The 17968-nt window shown below is 46.9% G+C and overlaps 1 protein-coding gene across 2 annotated transcripts; it reads right to left on the bottom strand.

Annotated features, from left to right (window-relative positions):
- Nucleotides 1–208: 208 nt before the first annotated feature.
- On the bottom strand, nucleotides 209–11629 carry LOC139764130 (UDP-glycosyltransferase UGT5-like). Of its 2 annotated transcripts, none has more exons than XM_071690664.1 (8): nucleotides 11527–11629; nucleotides 7858–8043; nucleotides 7084–7350; nucleotides 6247–6477; nucleotides 4147–4311; nucleotides 2908–3130; nucleotides 1844–2063; nucleotides 209–578 (listed from the first exon to the last, which is right to left on the bottom strand). In XM_071690664.1, the coding sequence occupies exons 2-8, from the start codon at nucleotides 8041–8043 to the stop codon at nucleotides 311–313; spliced, it is 1560 nt and encodes a 519-aa protein (XP_071546765.1). In that variant the 5' UTR covers nucleotides 11527–11629; the 3' UTR covers nucleotides 209–310. The 2 variants fall into 2 exon arrangements, with proteins under 2 accessions (XP_071546765.1, XP_071546766.1); XM_071690665.1 differs by lacking the exon at nucleotides 11527–11629 and adding an exon at nucleotides 10740–11014.
- Nucleotides 11630–17968: the final 6339 nt, after the last annotated feature.

Here is a 17968-nt window from a genome sequence, read left to right as displayed (position 1 = left end):
TGGTTCTTTACTCTTGTCTTACACTGAAGACAGCCGGAGGTGCGACTCCATGTGTAACTCTGGCGCCGGCCACAGCCGTCGCTCATAACTAGTAAACGTTTTAAAAGTTTGCTCTAACGCAGGCGAAGGATAATGGGTCCTGTGAGGTTTGTGCACGCGAGGACTCTCTCAAATTGCTCTTACAACACTATTATTGTATTTTTTATTTTATCATTTTATTATATTTTGTATTATTTATCATTATTAATCATTTAGAGGATTCATATCATTATTGTTGAGTTTTCCGGTAGTACTGTAGAGTTAGTGAGATTCAGTCCATCTTCTGCTTGGCCCGGCCACGTCTGAGTATCCGTAAGACCTGCCGAAGAAGGAAGACAGTGGCCGATGCCGCCGCCGCCACCACGACCACCACGTCCAACAGGAAGAACTCGGCCCAGGAAAGCTGTGTGGCGGGCGAACGGAGGTGCGGCGCCCCCTGGTGTCTGATGATGTACTCCGTCCAGAACACGGCGCGCTCCTTCGCGGACTCTGGCTGGTCCCGCAGTCTCTGAGAGGCCCGCGCCACTTGCTCCTTATACCTGTCAAAAGCATGATGATTACCCTTACCCCGGACTTATACCCGTCACTATGATAACACTTGCTTGTGGCTCAGTTCTGGTCTGCTGTCTCGCTTGTTCATGGTTATGTCAGTAAATACATCAAGCTAAGCTTTCTGTCATGAAGTGGAAGGTCTATATAATGTGTGACTGAGGAAAAAATAAAAGCGAAATGTTAACACTGTAGACTGAGCGTTGGCTGCTTCACCGTATTATTGAGAGTAATTTCTCACCAAGCTTGAAGAGAACGTGAACTACAACCTACATGCGCAGTATGGCTCAGTATTGCTCGTTCATGGCTCGCGAGCATGGCTTTGTTCGAGGGATAATAGGCAAGTAGATACTTTCATTCTTTGTATCTGGTTTTTCACACCTAATTCCCATTGCCGCTTTAGCGAGGTAGCGTTAGGAACAAACGAACAATGGCCTAAATTGCACACATCCAATGCAGCTTTAATACAATGTACTGAAACCATGATTTACATTTATAGGAAGACCGAACCGTCTACCTATTTCACCTGCAAACGATTTTGGAATGCAGGAGCGTGTAATGCTAAGGTTGAAGTATAGACCAAACGTTTACGATGACTTAGTGCGCTGTGAAGATTTTGAACAACTGAGTTACAAGAGACAGCCTATAAAAATGAATCACTATCATGTCTCTCTGACCAGTACTAGCGATGCTTCAAGTTTGCCACTGCTTCAGTGGCGCGTAGTTGATTACATTGACTTTGTGTGGTTGAAGAATTAGCATTGACTGTATACCGTCACATCAGTGACCAAGAAGAACTTGAGGATGGCTCAACCTTCGAGTGGCCAAAGAGCATGTGACCGCAGCGATCAGTGTGTTTGGTTACGAGGAGGACTTCTTACCATATACTGCCCGATGTATTGCTCGCTTTTGTCGGTAGCGAGACCTCAAAGCAGCAGTTGGTGTTATGTGTCAAGACAGCAGACCAGGATGTGTAATGTCTCAAGACAACAGAGCAGGACGTGTGACGTCTCAAGACAACATGGAAGTTTGTGTAATGCTGCAAGACAACAGTGGAGTATGCGTATTGTTGTCTCAAGGCAACAGAGGAGGATGTGTTTTGTCTTCAGACAACAGAGAGCTATTGTTAAGCCGATCTCGTTATCGCTGGAGAGTAGAGCATTATAGATATCATTATCGTAAGGGAAGTTCCTGTCTGACGTGCATATTCCTGGAAAACTGTGTATAGGTAGTTAGATATATTGCAAGTGTTTACCTGGTACTGTTGCTGACGTCACGTATGGCTTCAAGGAAGAGGTGGACGGTTAGTTGCTCCCACTCGAGCCAGCGACCGTAGCCACTGTTGTGGATGAGGGCGGCCACCCGTGGCTGGTCCCCGTAGATGGGGATGACGACGACGGGCGTGGCGTGGTAGACGGCCTCCTGCAGGCTCAGGAGGCCACCGTGGGTCACAAACACCTTCACCCTGGGGTCCGCTGCGTCCAGGGTCACGCCAGAGAAACGTCAGGTTAGTGGTCTTCGTGGGTATGATGGGATCCACTGTGGGTATGATGATACCCACTGTGGGGATGGCAGTCCCAACTGTGGATATGGCGACAACCACTGTGGCTGTGCCCACTATGGTTGTGACAGTAACCGTTGGAATGTTCTGATAGTGCCCACTGTGATCATAGCATTGTCTACGATAGTTGTGAACTGGCTACGGTGATTGTAACAACACCCATCTAGTTATGACAGTCTCCACGGTGGTTGTGACAACACCCACGTAGTTGTGACGGTCGTCACAGTGGTTATGACGGTACCCACAGTGGTTGTGACGGTACGTACAGTGGTTGTGACGATACCCACAGTGGTTTTGAAGGTACCCACAGTGGTTGTGACAGTACCTACAGTGGTTGTGACGATACCCACAGTGGTTTTGAAGGTACCCACAGTGGTTGTGACGATACCCACAGTGGTTTTGAAGGTACCCACAGTGGTTGTGACAGTACCTACAGTGGTTGTGACGGTACCCGCAGTGGTTGTGACAGTACCCACGATGGTTATGACTACTGTGGTTGCGAGCACTTACTGTTATCATGGCAGTACCTATGATAGTTGTGATTGTGCCCACAGTACTTTTCAGACAGTACATACTGTGGCTGTAAAGTTTGTAAAGTTAGAGACAGGTTCTCTAGGTTTTAAGACTAAAGATACGGAGAAGTACCTTGGGTTATTGTAAAGTCTGTCTAGGCAATATACTTAGTGTGGCTAAGGCTCAAGGCAGTGCCCAAGTATCACCTGTTGTAGCTGTAAGACTGCCCTGACTACAGTACCCACCGAGGATGTCCTGCTGAGGGAGCCACCGCCTGACCAACACGTTCTCGGGCAGTCCAGGAACGTCCTCCTCGTACTTCCAGATGACGCGTTGTTCCAGCTGCTTAAAAGCGTGGACGAAGAGATGACGATACTGGATGGGCATGGAACTGCCTCTAGTCATGGAGCCTAGACTGATGTAGATGACCCCTGCCGAGCCAGCGCCCTCCATCCACGACCACAGGTCCTGCCAGTGACCACCAGTGTCTTAGGACCGACGGATAGCAAAACCCTTCCAGAGGATGGTTTATATAAAACAGATAATAGCAATCCAGTGTATTACCCTCCTGCAACGCATGATTCAGTAGTATCACACACGCTCACTGACTTAGTAATGAGACGTAACATAGCTTTTGTAAAGACTGTTGTGTTTGTTCATACCAAGCCTTTCAGACCCTGGGTCGCGGCCTACCAATTACAGATTGACGCCGGAACCCTTTGGCCATTCACCATTGCTACACATCAACGTTCACATAGCTTGTCAATTGTCTGGATGATCTCCCTCCCAAGTTAACTTCTCGGTATGTATAGAGGCATGGAATTGCATACCATTCCCCTTTGATCCTCGTTTTACAGTGAAGAGGGTATATCTTGCAACCGCGTTACTCCTAAATGGTATTATGAGGTGCCATGTCTCCTAGTGATTCACGCAGGAGATCTTCCATTTTCAAACGTGTTCTCCAGACTCCTCTCGATCTCTCCATGTGTTCTGGTTGAGCTATGTCGCCGGCAGGATCATAAACCTGAACGCGTTTGTATCGGAAGCCTTGGCTCGGGATTAAGCTCAAGGTATACCTGAAGCTAAAGGCTGATGCGTACATTTCTAGGATCATTCGCAAGGAACTTTTCTCGTCCAGCTGAAACATTCTAATATTTGTTCGCAGAGAAACAGTGCTCCACGTTACTCAGGTTCCATGCGCTTTTTGGTGAGACATGTTATTTATAAGCGATCACGTGTGATGACTCACTGTGTATGTACGGCACACTGCGGTTGCTTTGCGGGTCTCCGGGTGGGCTTAGGGCGATAAGAGGAGATACTTATCATGGATATCTGACGTAGAAATACAAGGAAGAGATAGAAATATGAGCACTACCATGCCTGTGTACGGGCTCCATAAGCAGATAGGCTGAGAGAAGAGAACGCGGCAGGTTTATGGCAAAGATACTTAGGCTGAACAGAACAGACGTCTGGGCCAGACTCACCTGGGGCAGGGGCTTGGCAGGCTTACAGTGGATGGCACCCACTTGGACTTGGGAGGGAAGGAGAGGCAGCGTCAGATCAATGCTGAAGTGGGAGTTCAGGAAGGTGAGGCTCTGGTTCCTCTCGATCTCCAGCAGTGGTGGTAGGTCGGGGAAATACCTCCACACCTGTAAGTTAATAGTGGTATTCCCTCAGATTCCAAATGTAATTCGTGCTTACGTATTTGTGATGTAATGGGGCATTTTCCCTGTACATGGCCGATAGACACTACAGAAGTGGCTTGGACATACAAATGATAACATTGTGGAAGAGAAAACTTTCATGAACAATAACGAAGTCCAGTTACCAGTCCATATTCTTGACGGGATGTTTGAACGGTAATGTTCCTCTTCCAAAACCAGTTTTGGGTAAAACTGATCGACTGATTTAGTGAAGAACCTTTATTTTCCCTCTCTCTCTCTCTGTAGATGGATAACACTCACCAAACTCTCTAAATCTTGCTTATAAGAAAGATCTAGGTGGCTGAAGGGAAAATTATGAGTACCTGTCGATTTTTGACGGGAGGACTGGGTTGCGAGAGACGTGCGTCGTATTGCCAGAAAGATTTGGAATGTTGTGCAGTACGAGGGGTAACGGTTAAGGGGGCTGAGACTTGGAGAGTTTAGTGAGAGCAGAAGAGTGTGATGAGAGTAGTACCACAGGTTCGTCCTAGATGTTCCACTGTCTGTCAGTCATCACAGATTCTTAGATACAGAGGGAAAGACAGGTACTAAGGGAAGGCTGAGCAAACTGATTTCAGAAACATTATCAGTGTTTATGAAGTTTTGAACCTTTTCCTTAATCAAGAATCACTGTATTGTATATAGACAATAGGCAATCTTCTTTGTTCGTTCAGATAACACCAAATGATCAAGTACCAAGATAAAAGTATAAGAACTGATAGATTCTATTATCCTCTCTAAAAGAAAAAACACATTTCAAGAACTTTTATGTTTAGACAAATCTTTACGCCACTGTATGACCCCGTCATAATCAGTACTTAGATATTATATTTTGATTGGAAAATAAAGTCTTGCTCTCGGAATGTATGTGTTATCTATCATCTTCTGTTATTTACCCAAGTCACGTGACTACAAAACGTATGTACGAATAAAATCCTTGGGTTCGAAGATACCTTGAGAGGAAAATATGGGTGTTCATGTGTTCGAGCAAGGCGTTGTCATTAGTGCATTTCAGGGAGTCATGCCGTTGTTCATGGAACATTATGACAATATTCATGCAGTTGACGTCGCCTGTTAGTAACAGAATCAAGTTGTGATTATGTTTGTTGAAATTTGCTTTGGATTTTAGTTTATCCTCCACTGCGATCGTGGGAATCTGTAAAACAGTAGGTATAAAATGTGAGTACACCATATATATATATTATTCATTTATTATACTTTGTCGGTGTCTCCCGCGTTAGCGAGGTAGTGCAAGGAAACAGACGAAAGAATGGCCCACACACGCACATATACATACCTATATATTTCAACGTATACATACATATACATACACAGATATATACATATATACACATATACATATTCGTGCTTGCTGCCTTCATCCTTTCTCATCGCCACACCGCCACACCTGAAATGGCACCCCCCCCCCCCCCCATCCCCCGCGCGCGCGCGCGAGGTAGCGCTAGGAATAGACAACAAAGGCCACATTCGTTCACACTCAGTCTCTAGCTGTCATGTGTAATGAACCGAAACCACAGCTCCCTTTCCGCATCTAGGCCCCGCAAAACTTTCCATGGTTTACCCCTGACGCTTCACATGCCCTGGTTCAATCCACTGACAGCACTTCGACCCCGGTATATCACATCGTTCCAATTCACTCTACCCCTTGCACGCCTTTCACCCTCCTGCATGTAATATAAATGGAAACTAGAGTTGAGATCGTCTTGAATGGGGACCACTGATATGCTTAGACCTGGCGAATTAGATGCAGTATACTACAGAGGAACAGCAGCAACTTCTGAAGTGGCAGACGATGGGAAGCTCAGACCACATAGCCGCCTGGGAACAAGTATCACCTTTAGAGATCAGGGTAGACCTTACCTCGCGCTGAATGCTGGGCACGACCCACATCCTCCAAATGACTGCGTTGGCCAGGTGGGCGAGCACGTTGTACACTTTGTTGTGGAGGCGCCAGGGCCTGGGGAAGTCCCAGAGCTTGGTGGGGACATAGGCTGGATGTTGGACGTTGCCTAGGACGGCGCTGAGCTGGTAGTCCTCGCCCAGCGTGGACACCATGATGAAGGGCAGCCCATGCACGAACGGGTACAGCGGCTAGGCCACCCACCAACATGAGATGAGACATATTTTGATCATTTCTTTCATGTACAGGGAAAAGGAATGTGGGAGGGGGAATATGACTGAGGCTTTATCTTACTAGTTTTCCGTCGTAATACGTTCGACAACACCAGATGAGAATAGTTAAGAGTCATATAGAGATTTTGATGCGTAATGGGAAAAGTTTCTTTATTTAGAAAAATAAAAATCTTGTGCATGAAGCAGGTTGTTGTGTGCGAATTCCATACGTGTCCAGGTAAGCTAAGCTGAGAAAATGTAGGTACAAAGATGAAATAGTTGTACAACCTTGTCTTGAGCATTCATATATATATATATATATATATATATATATATATATATATATATATATATATATATATATATATATATATATATATATATATATATAAAGTTCCTGGAGTGAAAGGGATCATACTTGGTATCGGAGGGAGAATGGACGAATGCTGAAAAACTTTGAAATCTTTGGTTTGACAGTACAACTTCAGTAACAACTTTAAAGACCTTGACGATGATTGATCAGGTTATACGTCCCAGTGTATCGGGCCATCTATAGATGAAAATTAAAAGGCAGTCGAACCTAACCTCATGAAAGAGGGAGTCTATAATCACGGCATCGAACTCCTTTCTCGCGTCGTAGAGGCTCCTGATTGTCGTATCGTTGTAGATATTGCGGGCTAACAGAGACAGCTGGTGACGGAAGGTCCACAGGAAGCTCAGTGGATGTTTCCTGAGCTCGAAGAAGTTGATGTGTTCCTCGTATATAGATAACCAGGTGGTGAGTTCCCTCATGTTGGGGTCAGACGTGGACGACGAAGAGGAGGATAGAGACGATTTACTCAAGGTCACCACCTGAGGAGAACCACACAACATCTATAGTCGCTGCGAGATACTTCCGATCACACGTCATGTTTCCAGCGAGATAAGAAGCAAAAAAAAATAAAAGTGCCTAACTTCTGTACTACAGATTATGAAAAGAAATGATTCTAATACTGTAACTTTCTTCAAAAATCCACTGAAAAGCTTGTGTGACGTGTCACTTAGAATATAAAAAAGTGGAGATTCACCTATATAAGTAATGAATTATCTCTTTGTCTTTGTGTCATGCGTCTCCACCTGAAAAGTTAATCTTTATAAAAAGTTCTGTTGTTTGTGACGTCGAGCACAAGTTACCACTCGTATCAGGTCCCTCACCGAGTTGCCCAGAGTGACTGGTCCCACAGAAAGGACCTCCAGGTCGCCACCAGTGGTGCTCATGGTCTCTCTCTCTCTCTCTCTCTCTCTCTCTCTCTCTCTCTCTCTCTCTCTCTCTCTCTCTCTCTCTCTCTCTCTCTCTCTCTCTCTCTCTCTCTCTCTCACCTGATGGCCACGGTCGGCCAGAGCCTTGGCTATGGGCATGATGAAGTTCCTGTGGCTCCAGGGGGACACTGGCATGAGCACCAGGATCCTGAAGGGTTTCTCCAAGGGCGGCAACTCTCCTGCAGCCTCGCGCCGATCACCCAACACTACCACCATCACCACGAGCGCCAGAGGTAGACTCCACATCTGAGGGAGGGATGGGCCGGTCATGTCACTGCGGGAGATTATAATACAAGGTCTATAGCGAGGAAGTGTTGCGTAATTCGCATACGCAGGGCATACGCAGGGTATGGCATAAAATACATGTGGCCTGATGTGCACAGGTTATGGTGTACTGCGCACGGGAATATCCTCCTAAGTGAGGCCATAGTTGTAACTGTTCCTAGCGCTGTCTTTCTAAAGCGGGAAATGGCGAACAAATATCAAAAGGGCGCTTACTTCTCTGTGTATATCTTAAATGTTCATCGCGTAAATCAGACGCTTTACTACGACCTTCGAGTAGATCAAGTCAGCCACACAACAAACGATCCCTTTACAGGATTTTCAGTTATTTGCTGCTGGTTATTCCTCCCGCTGACCATGTGTAAACATGAGGAGGATGTGGCCTACATCCACACCACTCCTATAGAAGCTTGACATCCCGGGAGATGCATGCGAGACGCGGGTGCACTCGGCAATTGAGGTGGTTCCTGTGTAATCTTCAGGAACCATCGAAATAACGGAAGTCGCGACTATTCTCACCCACCGGGGTAAACAGCGTAAAACACCACCTTAACCGCGAAGTGGAAATAGCTTGAATAGGTATTTTTCCCGCGTGTGGCTCTTAGAGTAAATATTCATCTCGTATCACATTTTCGTGGGTGGCTATTAAGATTGTGTTGTGGTTGTGTGGTCATCCATGATAGCTTGGCTTGAGGAACAGGGGACGCTTCTGTGGGTTATTGAGAACGTGTGTGGCATATCGAAGAGAAGGACTGTTGTCCCACCTTGGTCAGCTGCAGCTACGCAAGACATTTGAGATTTAAGATTGTACCATAAGTTGAATAAAGCATGAGAGGAATAATGATTTTACGTTGTTACATTACTCAGTCAGAGGATAAAACGGTTTTTACCACATGGTACGTGTCTACAATAGGCGAGAAATGAACTCATTTTAATCATCCGCATGTGTGATTCTGTGGCGCTCGTTCTAAGATACCACATGAAACGTGTGAACTAGGGACGTCGTTAAACGTACAGAGACGTAATTGATTTGTCCCCATAATGAAATGTACGATCTTATTTGTTGACTCTTGGTTGATATTCGAAACAGCCAGTCTCGTTGCTCTTGAAGACCTTGAAGACTGTCTGACGTTATCGTATTCGTTCGTCATCGTTCTTATCACTGAATATTTTGACGAATATCCTTGAATGGCTCGGAGGTCAGGTCATGCTTGAAGTGGTGTGCAAGTGTGTACACAAGATTTGGTAATGGTCGGGTGTGGCGAGGTGTCTCCGCCAAACTCCGCATAACCGCTTGCACGCTGTCTTCCAGAAGTCTGCTCGCAGTGGTACTGGCTGGAGTAAAGTGACTTGCGCAGCGCAGGGCTGTAATGAGTGTGCCCTCCTACTGCTCAACATCCCCAACTCACAACCTACAGCTGACCTGGACGCCCGTCCATGACGCACAACCTTAAATGATTTTGGGCCACTAACTGCGACACTTCCTGCGTGGACGTGCAGGCGTGAGTGTTAGGTGTGGCGGTACGAAGGTCAATTCGAATGTCGATTTCGATACAGTGTCCGCCAGACACTGATTATATTCAAGTTGGGTATTAACGCCTGTGGTCGGAGGTGGCGGTATCACAACTGTCGATTGCCTAAAAATGCAGGGAATGTGTGTCATATTCGTGGGTGTCACTGTCGTCAGTTTCCCCTCCCCGACCCCTACTTAATGTATCTCGAAATTATATCCACGAAATCCATAAGAAACACTAGTCCACAATAATCGAGAATATGCAAATAAGCAATTTGTCACGCGCAACATTTTGTTCAATTTTCATCGCTTTATGGGAGATGGGCACAGCGAATACAAAACCATAATAAACGCACAAGATAAGGCGCACTGTAAGCATAAGCTGAGATTCCCTGTTCACGATAAAGTCTTTTAAATACATGTACAAAATTGTCCTTATCGGCACTGATTTGATGATCTATTTAACACGACTTTTCCTGTAGATAATACTGTACTTCCGTGGACGTTACTGGGTGTCACGTATCGCATGTGGTATGCAGCTATCTTGACACTGTTTACTAGTGATCATTGCCTCATGTCACTGTGTGGATAGTTAGGCATCACAATGCCCGAGTGTGGATGAGTATCATGACCCCACTGTGTGGATAATTAGGCATCACAATGCCCGAATGTGGATAACTGAGTATCATGACCCCCACTGTGTGGATAATTAGGCATCACAATGCCCGAGTGTGGATAACTGAGTATCATGACCCACACTGTGTGGATAATTAGGCATCACAATGCCCGAGTGTGGATAACTGAGTATCATGACCCACACTGTGTGGATAATTAGGCATCACAATGCCCGAGTGTGGATAACTGAGTATCATGACCCCACTGTGTGGATAATTAGGCATCACAATGCCCGAGTGTGGATAACTGAGTATCATGACCCCACTGTGTGGATAATTAGGCATCACAATGCCCGCGTGTGGATAACTGAGTATCATGACCCCACTGTGTGGATAATTAGGCATCACAATGCCCGCGTGTGGATAACTGAGTATCATGACCCCACTGTGTGGATAATTGGGAAATGTCATGTTGGCAACGCAACATCGGTGTGTGGTTAATAAGCAGTGGGGTGTCGGTTTGGATTACTAACCAGTGGGACGTCTCTGAGTAACGAGGCAGTGGGATTTTTCTCTGAGAAACGAGGCAGTGGGACGTCCCTCCGAGGAACGAGGCAGTGGGACGTCTATCTGAGTAACGAGGCAGTAGGACGTCGCTTTGAGTTACGAGGCAGTCGGACGTTGCTGGAGTAATGAGACAGTGGGACGTCGCTGAGTGACAGGTTAGTGGGACGTCACTAACAGGGTAGTGGGACGTCGCTTAGCCACCGGGCAATAGGTACTGGCCGCAGGGAGACGGTAACACAACGTGGAGGTGAACATATCTGGGCCGATTCGATGTCGCTGTTTCAACTGGTGCTTTTTCCCGTACGGTCTGTGGTCGCTGGGAGCGTGTGTTATCATGGATCACCTCGACTGCTCATATCGCGTTAATACCATCATGCCGAACACTAACTAGTTATATTTTTGTCTTTAGAAGTAAAGCACTACGAGGAACCATGTAACTGAACACATGGGGAGAACTGGAACCTACAGAGGGCCCTCTGGCTCAATCAACATGCTCGTTAAACATACACATCTACACGAAATGTGTTGGTTTACTTGATGTCCCTCAGCCATGATTGCTCGCGTGGTAGATATTTGACCAATGTTCGGAATTTCCCATATTTTATGCGTTGCTGGTCTCATCGGCAAGCATGTTCCAACCGCACACTTCTCTGTTTCCATACTAGTGTCAACCTATTTTTACCTGTTGCAGTAAGAAAACAGGGACGAGGCATTGTTTTACGAGTGAGCTCAGTATACCGGGCAGCAGCCTACCTTCTCAGCGTTCCACTCAGCACCAGTGGCGACGGCAGTGTCAGTCGAGCTCCCTCCCAAGTGGGTGCGTGTATGACCGTCCGTCCCTGCCGACGCTTTCCTCGCACTTGACGCTTCACTTTACCCCGCGCCTCGAACCACAACTTCCCGCACTTTTTGTCCACCTTTTTCCAGCAGTCTGAAGTTGAGCAATGGTTCTTGTACCAAGGAATGTTTGAAAAAAGAAAAATAATCGTATTTTTTGTTATTTTTTTTTTTTTTTACAGGTTTAATATCACAGCAAGAAAGGGAATAATCCAGGGATAAAGATTACCGTAACCGGACCTGGAGTTGAAAAAAAAATAGTCGAGGAGGTAAACAATTCTTTAGTCAGAGTCGACGTTAGGCGACGATGCAAGAGTCACGTTGTTCAACAGCACGAGAAATTTCTAAGCTACAGACGAAGCAGAAGGAAGAACACGAGACAGTAATATAAGATCCAGCGGAAGAACAGATTAACAAGGACAGAAAGCGGTCTTGTGATGAGTTGCTGTAGATGCACTCTAAAGAAGAGTCAGTGAATGTCATGAAAATCAACGTTTGTAATGTATTTATGATGATCGTCTCTGGTCACAGACGTACATCCGTACTGAGGTCAAGTCTCCAGTAAAAGCCCAACCATTCACGTGTTCTGCTCCACTACTCACTCGTCTTACTTTACACAACGTCCTGCCCTACCAGCCAATTGCCCTGCCCCACCGCCCACGTCTCCTGCATATGTCCTGCCTATGTTCTGCCCCACCGCCCACGTCTCCTGCGTTTGTCCTGCCCCACCGCCCACGTGTCCTGCATATGTCCTGCCCCACCGCCCACGTGTCCTGCATATGTCCTGCCCCACCGCCCACGTGTCCTGCATATGTCCTGCCCCACCGCCCACGTGTCCTGCATATGTCCTGCCCCACCGCCCACGTGTCCTGCATATGTCCTGCCCCACCGCCCACGTGTCTGCATATGTCCTGCCCCACCGCCCACGTGTCCTGCATATGTCGTGCCCCACCGCCCACGTGTCCTGTATATGTCCTGCCCCACCGCCCACGTGTCCTGTATATGTCCTGCCCCACCGCCCACGTGTCTGCATATGTCCTGCCCCACCGCCCACGTGTCCTGCATATGTCGTGCCCCACCGCCCACGTGTCCTGTATATGTCCTGCCCCACCGCCCACGTGTCCTGCATATGTCCTGCCCCACCGCCCATGTGTCTGCATATGTCCTGCCCCACCGCCCACGTGTCTGCATATGTCCTGCCCCACCGCCCACGTGTCCTGCATATGTCCTGCCCCACCGCCCACGTGTCTGCATATGTCCTGCCCCACCGCCCACGTGTCTGCATATGTCCTGCCCCACCACCCACGTGTCCTGCATATGTTCTGCCCCACCGCCCACGTGTCCAGCATACGTCCTGTCCTACTGCCCACGTGTCCAGCATACGTCCTATCCCACCACCCACGTGTCCTGCATGTGTTGTGCCCCACCACCCACGTGTCCTGCATACGTCCTGTCCCATCACCCACGTGTCCTGCATACGTCCTGTCCCACCGCCCACGTGTCCTGCATACGTCCTGTCCCACCGCCCACGTGTCCTGCATATCTCCTTCCCCACCACCCATGGGTCCTATATGTGTCCCTCCCCGCCACCTACGTGCCCTGCCCCACCACCCAAGTATCCTGCCCCACCATGCGCGTGTCCTACCCCACCAACCGTCACGTACTCTTCCCCACCATCCGAGAGTCGTACCCCATCATGCACGTACCCTTCACCACTATACACGTGCATTGCCTTACCAAGCATGTGTTTTGCCCCATCACCCTCGTGCCCCGCTGTACCATCCATGTACCTTACTTCACGTACCTGAAGGTAGGGACTTCTGTAAGCTGGTGATCGCTATGTGTTGGTGGCTTATATGAGCTGTTGGCTCTGTGTTGGTGGCCTGTGAGTTGGTGGCTCTGTGTTAGTGACTTCTGTGAGCGGTTGGCTTAGTGTTGGTGACTTCTGTGAGCTGGTGGCTCTGTGTTAGTGACTTCCGTGAGCTGGTGGGTCTGTGTCAGTGACTTCCGTGAGCTGGTGGGTCTGTGTCAGTGACTTCTGTGAGCTGGTGGGTCTGTGTGAGTGACTTCTGTGAGCTGGTGGGTCTGAGTCAGTGACTTCCGTGAGCTGGTGGGTCTGTGTCAGTGACTTCCGTGAGCTGGTGGGTCTGTGTCAGTGACTTCCGTGAGCTGGTGGGTCTGCGTCAGTGACTTCAGTGAGCTGGTGGGTCTGTGTCAGTGACTTCCGTGAGCTGGTGGGTCTGTGTTGGTGACTTCCGTGAGCTGGTGGGTCTGTGTCTGTGACTTCCGTGAGCTGGTGGGTCTGTGTCAGTGACTTCCGTGAGCTGGTGGGTCTGTGTCAGTGACTTCTGTGAACTGGTGGGTCTGTGTCAGTAACTTCCGTGAGCTGGTGGCTCTGTGTCAGTGACTTCCGTGAGCTGGTGGGTCTGTGTCAGTGACTTCCGTGAGCTGGTGGGTCTGTGTCAGTGACTTCTGTGAGCTGGTGGGTCTGTGTCAGTGACTTCTGTGAGCTGGTGGGTCTGAGTCAGTGACTTCCGTGAGCTGGTGGGTCTGCGTCAGTGACTTCCGTGAGCTGGTGGATCTGTGTCAGTGACTTCCGTGAGCTGGTGGGTCTGTGTCAGTGACTTCCGTGAGCTGGTGGGTCTGTGTTGGTGACTTGTGTGTCGTCAGTGTGTTGGTGACGCTTGGATTCTAGTCCTCAGGAGAGATCGATCGGGGACGGTCATAAAATGAGTCTTCACGAACATCGACTGTTGATCCTCTTATATATATATATATATATATATATATGTGTGTGTGTGTGTGTGTGTGTGTGTGTATTTATCTATTTATCTGAGAATATAATCTAGCACCTGTGTTCGAAACCTTGTAGCAGTCCAATGATGTGGATGATCGTAGTAGTGAAAATTTCAAACATGATTTCCATTTTCTAAAATGATTTTCACGTATGACTCAAGGGCAAAGTTTTTACCACCCGTTGCTCTTTATGGGAATGACCGACAAAAATCGGATGCAACACAAAAACCAGCCCGGCATGCTAACACTAGCGATTTTATGTGGAGGCGGATGTTCTTAAGGTTTCTTCAGATAAGGATACTTTTTGTTACATAATTGTTTTCCCGCAAAAAAAAGTCAGAAAAAGAAAAAAGGAAAAAAAAAATGCTGTGGGTTGTAAACACGAGCAAATCCCGCCCCGCTGGCGGGCGTCGGCTGTAGCCGGCTAGGCTAACCTGACGTTTCTATTCGCCAAGTAACCGTTTGGTACAGTCCCTTCTTTGTCTTAGGACGTCTAGATCTCTATCACCTCCGGCTAACTCTCATTTCCAAAGCATCACTAACATTGTAATACCTGATGTTGGGATAGTGACGCTGGACTGTGCTGCTGAGCAATGTGCCGCTGTGTTTACTTATCCACAGTAGAAAGTAAACCTTGACACGCTGAGAAAACTTAGCATGAATTCATCCTTTTCCAAACTAACTACACACACACACACACACACACACAATGGTATATCAATTAGCGTTACTAGCCATGAGTCGCCATGTTTAGCTCGTGTTAGAGGGGGGTTTTCTCCATATGATGTCGAATATTGGGCGCGGCAGTCAACCCACACACAATCCAGCTATTCATCCTCCTCTTGAGGCTGGTTAGTTAATGGATATCAGGCCCGCGCGCGCGCGTGTGTGTGTGTGTGTTAAATATTTTTGAGTTACGGGGAGTTTTACACTCGTGTTGCCTCGTCTCTTAACCTTGAAAGTATTATATTTTTACTCATGTATGAATGTATGTGTCATTTTTACTCATGTATGAATGTATATATATTTTTTACTCATGTATAGATGTATGTATTCATACACATCCCAGTCTAAGCCAGTTATTTATCGACCAACTCCGAGAAGAACATTTAAGGTGGATGTAGGTCGATTGTTACGCCCAGGATTCGAATTCATGCGAGTCTGAGCTTGGGCTGGCCGTTGCTGACTTATGGTCAGTAACGCTAACCACTACGCCATGGGTACCCACCCGTGTGTGTGTGTGTGTGTCATGACCTAAAGTTATAGCTCATATATACAAGGTAAGGAGACGGGACAACACGAGTGCAAAACAATCACTAACATGCAGATGTTAAGTCAGGCTGGTAAGGTACCATGTTTGAAGAGTTAGTTCATACCTCTGGCTTTTTTTTCTTTTTGCTTCTCAACGTCAATATAAACGACGATTTAGCAATATCGTGGGGTAACAACATCCATTGGGAAATCACAAAAGTTACGGGACGAGAGGGTCAGATGGTCCGATGTCTCCCTGTCTAGGGTTTTTCTTTTTTGCTTATTTAGGAGAGAGAGAGAGAGAGAGAGAGGGAGAGAGAGAGAGAGAGAGAGAGAGAGAGAGAGAGAGAGAGAGAGAGAGAGAGAGAGAGAGAGAGAAGACACTGTAGACTGTGATGACACTTGAAATTTCTTACTGTGTGAGAGCACGTTTTCAAATGCATATGCATTTTTGTTACTTTGTTTATCGTACCCTTGACATACTGCGGGTATATGATTATAGTGTGATATATACATATATATATATATATATATATATATATATATATATATATATATATATATATATATATAATTAGTTATCATTATATAGTCGTTGTCTCCCGCGTTAGCGAGGTAGATAAGGAAACACGAAAGAATGGCCCAACCCACTCACATGCACATGTATATACATTAACGCCCACACACACATATTGTTGCGAATGTTACGAACTCAATTCTTATTCGAGCAAGGTCGCCAGTGACATATATATGTTACAAATACTATACTAATCCTTGTTTTCGCAAGGACGCTAGATTTGTCACGTTGCACAACGCAGGATAACACTATCTTGATTAAAGTCATGGGATTAAACAAACACCAACATCAGAATTACTTTCATTTACGTTAAAACTGAACATGAGTTTAACATTGAACATTGAACATGAGTTTAACATTGAACATTGAACATGAGTTAACATTGGACCTGAGTTAACACTGAACGTGAGTTAACATTGAACATTGAACATAAGTTAACATTGAACCTGAGTTAACACTGAACGTGAGTTAACATTGAACATTGAACATGAGTTAACATTGAACATGAGTTAACATTGAACATGGGTTAACATTGAACATGAGTTAACATTGAACATGAGTTAACATTGAACATGAGTTAACACTCCAGATAAGATTTCAAGCCAGGAGATCTCTTTCCTCTATGACAATTTGTTCGATAACATTACACTTAGACCTGACGTGACACAGTAAACAACATCGTTACACTTAGCTAACCCTGACGTGACACAGTAAACATCATCGTTACACTTAGCTAAACCTGACGTGGCACAGTAAACATCTTACAAACTGGGGCAGCGGTGGCTACAGGGTTCGAGACAGGGAAAGCTTACATTACCTTGCTGGGCTCGGGACTGCTGAAGGAATCGAGGCTCAGCAGGGAGTCGGAGGTTTTTATTACAGACAGGGGACTTGCGTCCGTCTTGTTACCCTATGATGCCACCCTTGATTGGTTATGGGCCTAAGGCCCAGTGGTGATTGGAGGAGGATGGCTCCAAGTGCCACTCATACTTGGCTGGAGGGCCACAGGTCCGTCGGTGATTGGAGAAGGTGTCATCCGTGAGACAGCTGACTGGCTGAAAGGAAGTTAAGTTCGTCCCACATCTGCCTAGAGGCCCCACCTTCTCTTGTCCTGACAGCGACGACACTGTATGGGGGCCGTAGGTTGGCCCCAACTTGACCTGGTGCCTCGGATGGAAGGTCCGAGTGTCGAGGGGGGACTGGATTGATGGCCCGGCGTGGCCATCTGGTTTCCCTCTCGAAGGTATGAAGAAAACATCAGACCTAATGTTTTGGTAAGGGAAGCGAAATCCGAGCCGATAGCGGGGGGAAGGCCTTGGCCCTCGCCCTAACATGAAATAGCACTTACATTATACACAAAGACACACACATACATATACACGAACATGTGGGCACACACCTACGTGTTCGTAACAATATACATACTTATACATTTCTACGTATACATACTTATACATACACAGACATATACATATATACGCATGTACATATTCATACTTGCTGCCTTCATCCTTTCCGTTGCCACCCCGCCACACATGAAATTGCACCTCCCTCCCTCCGCACGCGCGCGAGGTAGCGCTAGGAAAAGACAACAAAGGCCACACTCGTTCACACTCAGTCTCTAGCTGTCATGTATAATGCACTGAAACCACAGCTCCCTTTCCACATCCAGGCCCCACAAAACTTTCCATGGTTTACCTCAGACGCTTCACATGCCCTGGTTCAATCCGTTGA

The sequence above is a fragment of the Panulirus ornatus genome, chromosome 48 (assembly GCF_036320965.1).
Source record: "Panulirus ornatus isolate Po-2019 chromosome 48, ASM3632096v1, whole genome shotgun sequence".
Classification (NCBI taxonomy): Eukaryota; Metazoa; Arthropoda; class Malacostraca; order Decapoda; family Palinuridae; genus Panulirus; species Panulirus ornatus.
This window is presented reverse-complemented; position numbering and strand designations above follow the sequence as displayed.